This window comes from Vicia villosa, linkage group LG4, assembly GCF_029867415.1.
Source record: "Vicia villosa cultivar HV-30 ecotype Madison, WI linkage group LG4, Vvil1.0, whole genome shotgun sequence".
Lineage (NCBI taxonomy): Eukaryota > Viridiplantae > Streptophyta > Magnoliopsida > Fabales > Fabaceae > Vicia > Vicia villosa.
In genome coordinates, this window is record NC_081183.1 from 129,209,926 (window position 1) to 129,217,620 (window position 7,695).

At 37.0% G+C, this 7,695-nt stretch overlaps 1 protein-coding gene across 3 annotated transcripts; it reads left to right on the top strand.

Moving 5' to 3' along the window:
* Positions 1-577: 577 nt before the first annotated feature.
* Positions 578-5,680, top strand: LOC131595209 (chaperone protein dnaJ 49). 3 transcript variants are annotated; one of them, XM_058867509.1, is made up of 3 exons: positions 578-787; positions 891-2,015; positions 2,951-3,227. In XM_058867509.1, the coding sequence occupies exon 2, from the start codon at positions 934-936 to the stop codon at positions 2,011-2,013; it is 1,080 nt and encodes a 359-aa protein (XP_058723492.1). In that variant the 5' UTR covers positions 578-787; positions 891-933; the 3' UTR covers positions 2,014-2,015; positions 2,951-3,227. The 3 variants fall into 3 exon arrangements, with proteins under 3 accessions (XP_058723492.1, XP_058723491.1, XP_058723490.1); XM_058867508.1 differs by lacking the exon at positions 2,951-3,227 and adding an exon at positions 2,194-2,341; XM_058867507.1 differs by lacking the exon at positions 2,951-3,227 and adding an exon at positions 5,088-5,680 and having other exon boundaries at positions 579-787.
* Positions 5,681-7,695: the final 2,015 nt, after the last annotated feature.

A 7,695-nucleotide genomic window follows, 5' to 3' on the forward strand; every position in this document is an offset into this window, starting at 1 on the left:
AATAAATGTTGCATTTTCGTGAATGAGCCTCTAATAGTAGACCAATATGCCGATCTTGCCTCATGCACACGCTCCACACTTGTCAGATTATCAACATCCATGTATTTCAATGCAACAACTATGAACCTCAGCGCCATGTAACACTTTGTCATATCATTCACAAACTGTATTTCTTTGGGTTTTAGACCGCCTAATGTCTCACAACCATCTAAATCCCTAGCTAGATCATGGTTGTGAATGCCATATCTATCATTTATGTTCCAACCACAATCATTTGACACAAAACTCAATTTAAAGGGGGCATTTAACTCTTCCACTACAAGTGACTTCCAATTTTATTTTGCTCTTGTAATTTTCTCCCCTCTCACAACCAATAATTAATTTTTCGACCACACTTTTTTGCCCATTTACCGTATTAGAATAAACAATAAAAACAATAATACTGAATCGTCTCCCGATATATTGTGCCCATGATAACATTTTGGCCGGAAAGAAAAATATCTATCAATTAAAACATAAAATGAAATCCTCAAATTTAATTTAAGTCATTGTATGTTAGGTAGAAATCTCCCATTTTGCCGTCTCTAATTAATAGTTGGTTTCATTATACTGACTCCGAAAACAATAGCCGAGAAACACAACACAACACAACTATAGCAGCGAAAAGTGAAAACCTTGGAATTACTGCTTTTTCAGAAAAAACAATAACGGCTGACTGCTTTGAAGCAACTTCTTTCAGTGTAAGCTGCTGGCTTCTCTCATCGCCGATTTCATCCCATCGTATCGGGTAATTCTTCTCCCTGCCATTCATAATTCACTCATACTAGAATAATCAATATAATAATCTCTTTATTAATCCATGTTTTTCTTAATCTAATTTTTCCGATTAGGTTTCTGAATTCGAGGCGATTAGATCGGCGTTGATTTTACGCGATGGAAGGTAACAAAGACGAAGCATTGCGATGCATCAAAATCGCCGAAGAAGCGATTGCTTCAGGTAACAAAGATCGCGCTCTCAAATTCATGAAAATCGCCAAACGTCTAAACCGTGATTTATCGCTTGATTCCTTGTTCACGAAGTGCGAACGACTGGATTCTCAGTCCGCCGCCTCTTCCTCCGGCGTTGGCACCTCGGATAAACCGGGAAGAGCCAGAGATGGTGGTGGTGGTGGTTTGAATGTTGAGAGGACTTACACGGAGGAGAATGTTAAGTTGATTAGGGAAATTAAAGGAAAAAGTGATTACTATTCGATTTTAGGTTTGGAGAAAAGTTCTTCTGTTGAAGAGATTAGGAAGGCTTATAGGAAACTGTCTTTGAAGGTTCATCCTGATAAGAATAAAGCGCCGGGTTCGGAAGACGCGTTTAAGAAAGTTTCGAAGGCGTTTAAGTGTTTGAGTGACGGTGATTCTAGACGTGAGTATGATCAAGGAGGGTTAGTTGATGAGTTTGATTCGAATTATAATCAGGGGAACAATTTTAGGCGGAGGAGGAGAAGGAATACTACGAGTCATGATGTTTTCGAAGAGGAGTTTGATCCTAATGAGATATTTAGAGCTTTCTTTGGACAACCTGATGTGTTTGGGAGGAGAAATCATGTTTATACGACTCGAGGTGGCGGTGGGATGGGTAACCAACATCAGAGGCGTGAGGTTCAGGGTGGAGGAGGACATTATCTTATGCTGATGATTCAGCTTCTGCCGTTGTTGATTATTTTGTTGCTGGCTTACATGCCCTTTTCGGATCCTGAATATTCCTTGCACAGGAATCAGTCCTACCAGATTCCGAAGGTTACTGAGGATTATGGGGTTCAGTTTTTCGTGAAATCTCAGGCATTTGATTCTAATTATCCGATTGGTAGTTCGGCTCGCGAGACCATTGAGGATAATATTATAAAGGATTATAAGAGTATGCTTCGTCGGTATTGTCAAGTGGAGATTCAGAGGCGTACTTGGAATAGGAATCTGGCTGTTCCTCACTGTGAAAAGCTTCAAAATTTTGGGGTTGTAGCTTGAAGGTAACTCTTAGTAAAAGAATTAATCAGTTAGTTTTATGTTGTTTAGAATTGATCGAGTGTTTTTTAATGGATCATTTCCACTGCCTTTTATTGGGTGCTGATCATGTTGAGAACAGTTTTAATAAACCCTTTATCCCGTGTTATATTACTGCTCAATAAATTAATTGGCACTGTGCAGGAAGTTTTCTATGAATCAAATAGGTGAAATTGCATCTGTGCTTCCCGTGCCAGATTTTTTGGTATATTTATACACTGATTTATGGGGTGTGGTTTCTGTACTTGTTAACATGACACTGACATGCCAATTGTATTTGTATCCCCCTAAATATTACTCCTACAGCTCTGTAAGGGCACGTTGCCCAAGTGAGTTTTACTTTTCATATTCACAAATATGGTTACAACTTACAACAACAGCATTCTCATTTCTTCATGCAGATCTAATTTGTTCATTTAAATATTAGCTAATAATGTTGATGTCATGCTCCACCAATTTTTTTCCTGTTAGGGTACTAGGAATTCTCGGGGTATGTTAATGTTTTTGCTTTCTGTTAGGACTTTAGAAACTCTTAGGGTATGTTAATTTGGTTTCTAACTCTCTAACTTTAAACATAAGAGGCCAGATCTGAAATTGTCTCAGTCACTTGGACTCTTAAAAACACAGTTAAATGGAGAAACTAGTCAGACAAGTGTATTTTTGGATTTAATGGGTCAAATCGAAAGTTTCGGGAATAGAAAGAGGGCCTCGGCTCAATTCCTGTCCGAGCAATAGTAAAATGGGACAGCTACACTAATGATCACTCAATGGAAGCCATTGAAGATTTGGATGCACTATTGAGTTGAGCATGAAGGGATCTTGAAAGGAATTGCAAAATAATTTCAGAGATATGTTTCTGATATTTTTCATTTTTAAACTTGAGGATAAGGTTGAATTTCAGGGTTGAGGCATTGTTTGGACAGAACAGAAGAGGATGCAAAAGTAGTTAGGGAAGCTAGAGGGAGGTTTATTAGTTCAAGTGATAAGGGGAATGCAGGGTATGAATGATCATTTTGTACATTTGATCGCTAGTGGTGAGTGAAAGCAATAATCCTTTTTTTTCCTCCAGAAAAACCTTTGGCCAGAATCATATTCTCAATAAGTGTTTGAGTGACGGTGATTCTAGACGAGAGTATGATCAAGGAGGGTTAGTTGATGAATTTGATTCGAATTATAATCAGGGGAACAATTTTAGGCGGAGGAGGAGAAGGAATACTACGAGTCATGATGTTTTCGAGGAGGAATTTGATCCTAATGAGATATTTAGAGCTTTCTTTGGGCAACCTGATGTGTTTGGGAGGAGAAATCATGTTTATACGACCCGGGGTGGTGGTGGAATGGGTAATCAACATCAGAGGCGTGAGGTTCAGGGTGGAGGAGGACATTATCTTATGCTGATGATTCAGCTTCTGCCATTGTTGATTATTTTGTTGCTGGCTTACATGCCCTTTTCGGATCCTGAATATTCCTTGCACAAGAATCAGTCCTACCAGATTCCGAAGGTTACTGAGGATTATGGGGTTCAGTTTTTCGGGAAATCTCAGGCGTTTGATGCTAATTATCCGATTGGTAGCTCGGCTCGCGAGACCATTGAGGATAATATTATAAAGGATTATAGGAATATGCTTCGTCGTTATTGTCAAGTGGAGATTCAGAGGCGTACTTGGAATAGGAATCTGCCTGTTCCTCACTGTGAAAAGCTTCAAAATTTTGGGGTTGTAGTTTGAAGGTAACTCTTAGTAAAAGATTGATCCTGTTAGTTTTATGTTGTTCCGAATTGATTTAGTATTTTTTTAATGGATCAAAAAGTTTATTTCTACTACCTTATATTGGGTGTTGATCGTGTTGAACTGAAAACAGTTTTATTAAATCCTTTATCCCGTGTTATATTACTGCTCAATAAATTAATTGGCAGTGTGCAGGATGTTTTTTATGAATGAAATAAGAGAAATTGCATCTGTGCTTCCTGTGCCAGGATTTCTGGTATATTTATACACTGATTTATGGGATGTGGTTTACTTTACTTATTGACATGACAATGACATGTCAATTGTATTTGTATCCCACTAAATATTACAACTCTAATTAGGTTATGCCAGTGAAGGTGGCTACTTCCACCTTCACTGGCATAACCTATCTTTCAAGATCTCTTCATGCTCAACTCAATAATGCATACAAGGTCTATATCTTCAATGGCTTCCATTGAGTGATCATTAGTGTAGCTGTCCTATTCTACTATTTCTTATTCTTTTTCAGCCTGTCCTTGTTAATTTGTCATTGCAATCCTACTTTGTTGCTAACACACTCTTCTTTCTTTTGAACTTTTATTATGATTCCTATACATGCCTCTCAATGAAAATTAAAAGATTAAACAAAATCCTCAAAATATATTATGAATTAAGAAAAGTGTCTGACTGAGGCATTGTTTAGGGAGAAAGTATATTTGATTGGAAGAGTAACAGGAAGACAAACAAAATTGTCACGGCATATTTCATTGGCTCTTAAGTTACAGATTTTTTTTTCCCATGCATCTATTAGACTTGTAATACTGTATTGATTCAAAGTTGGGAAGTAAATAATCATCAGTGAAGTAAACAGGGTGTCACAGACGAGAATGTTACAGTAGTAGTTACAAAGGACAGTATAAGATTTTAAAATACAATATTAGAGGGGATATTGGGATAGTTCCCATGGTAGAAAATTAGCAAAGTGTCGTCACTGGGTTTCTAATAGATGGAGAGAGGCCAAGAATTTTTGTAGGACAAACTGCCAAATCATCGTGAGAGATGAGATAAATGACCAAGAGTATATTTTTGACTAAATACATGACAAGACACTGTGGCATCGATTGATTCATAAAGTAGTCATCACCAAGTTAGAGGAGTTTAGTTGGAGAATTCCCCATAACAAATTCATTCTAGTTCTTTCTATCTTTCATTCTATTCTTCAACCCTGGTTGTTGGTTAATTGTAACATATTTCTTTTAGCACATTGTGCCGTTTCTCAGTTATTTTTTTTGTCTGGTTCTTTCCTTGCAGCTAAAGTGACTTCATGGATGTTATTTGCTTGGCTTGAGGGTTCTTGTATCAGTTGCTCAGCTTTTACCATCATTTTAATTTTTCATGATGTATAATATACGGTAGGAGTAACCCTTGTCACAAGCGGAATGTTACATTAGTAACTGCCAGTCAAGTGCCATGCTGATCTTGCTCTGAGATTTATTTTGATAAGTATGCATAAAAATGAGTTTCTTATTGTTGTGAGGGGATATTTGGATGTGATTACCTATTATAGGGTTATCAACATTGGAGAAGAGTGCAACAGATAGTAGCACAAATCATGAGTATCAGCAGTGAGGTCATTGCAAGTTGCAAGCTCGTGAACTGGGCTTATAGTATTCTTGAGGCAGTCTAACAATTTTTATACAGTCGTAGTATGCACATTACATTATTGAAAAAAGAAGTGAAATCAAATAATTGCTACGTTCAAATGAATGAATACTCCCTCTTCTGAGGAAGACATACAATCATGATTGATTTTGATTATTGACATAGGCATGTTGAACGAGTGTTGACATCATTCCAATGATAAAAAAAACTCCCACAATTATAATGTAATGCATTTTTCTTTATCACTCTTTCTTACATGTCTTTTAATTACCTTAGCATGGATGGAGCTAAGGACGGCATTTGATTCTATACTCTTCCTCCTTTTACTTCATGAGAATTAACATGGCATCCCACAATTTTACACCTCCACTTATTTTCATAATACGTTTATTACCTATGTTCGGACAAAAAAATCCGGTAGGACAAGTAAAATATTTGGTACAAATAAAAAAAATCCGGTATCTTGGATATTTTAAAAAATCGGTATGAGATGAAACAAACCAAAATTTTAAAAAGTATCTATCTTTATCGGATTTATTTTTGCTAAACGTTGAAATAGCTTGTAGTTTAAAAAGTATCGGCATTTTTCAAAATTATCTTTCATATACTAGATTTTTAGTGGATTGGTTAAAAATATGGTAGTGTAAATTCAAGAGTTGAGATTTTTTTGACAGTTTTGTACGATTGTGATTGCACTGATCGTCTTGTGTGGTCCAAAATGAATTCGAAGTTGTATAAATAGGGGTCATGTGTTGTTAAGAAAAACTTCTTACAATGCCTCACTATTTGTTTGAGGCAGAAGTGCATTTTAACAAGGTGAAACCTCCTGTCGAGTTTGGGCTTCGGGAGGATACCACATGTCTCTCTCTTCTAAGATTCAAGTTGAATAATTTATTGCTCCATACTGAGAATAGAAAGATGAGTAAGATCAAGTTTCTTACATCATTGATTGATATTGATGTAAGTGTGGAGTACAATCGTATTGAGTCGTAGAGTGATGGAAATTTGAAGGTTATATGGAGAACATATCACTATAGGTTAACTAAAGGACCGATCGAGTTTGATGCGACAATTTTTAAATCTGTCGACGACATAATCAAGATGTTGAAATATATAAAATCATCTGGTAGTGTCTAGATTTTTTATTGTTGTGAATTCAATGCCAAGAACAAAGTATAAAACAAGGAAGAAGAAGAACACAATAATTGGTTATAACTGCTATTCTTTTACTTTCTCTTAAAACAAGATTACAAGTTTACAAGAATAACAAATAACCTCTCTCACCCTAAATTAGGATTTGCAGCTTAGCAATGATGAGAGACTAGTATGCTATTTATAATAAAACCTAACATACTAACTAATGGGCTTTTTCCACAAGACCCATTACACAAGCCAACTTAATAAACAAGCTCACTTAACAAATTAGGGTTTAAACACTAAAATCTAATTTAACATGCTAACAACCCTAGCATCTTCGACACCTGCATGCTCGACCCATCTTCGACTACAACATGCACACTTCGACACCAGCATGTGAGCAACCTTCGACGTCATGCTTAACCCTGTCGAACCAAGAAGCTACCCTTCGACCATACTAGAGTTCGATCCAATATCTTACAAATCTCCACCTTGGATCTAACTCTACAACATCAAGGGAACAATCTAGCTTTCTTCATGCAGCTTTATCAACTGCATACAGTGGAAAAATTTGCAACTCGGCAATGTCTTGGTCATCATATCAGCAACATTGTCTTCAGTCGAAACCTTCAGCACTTGGACTTCTCCACGCTCGATTACTCCTCTGACGAAATGCAGCCTCACATCAATGTGCTTAGTTCGCTCATGATAGGCTGAGTTCTTCGACAGGTGTATTGCACTTTGACTATCACATTTAACAGTGATACCTCGACCTTGAAGTTTCAGCTCCTTCGCAAAACCTTCAAGCCACAATGCTTCTTTCACAGCTTCAGTTAATGCAATATACTCCGCTTCAGTGGTTGATAGAGCAACAACCTTCTGAAGTGTTGCTTTCCAACTAATTGATGTGCCAAACATAGTGAAAACATATCCAGAAATAGATTTTCTAGAATCCATACAACCTGCATAATCAGAGTCGACATATCCTTCGATTACTGCTTTACTATCTTCACCCAAGGCTCCACCATAAATTAGGACTCTGTTCAGAGACCCATTTATGTACCTTAAAATCCACTTCAATGCTTGCCAGTGAGCCTTTCCAGGATTCGCCATGTACCTG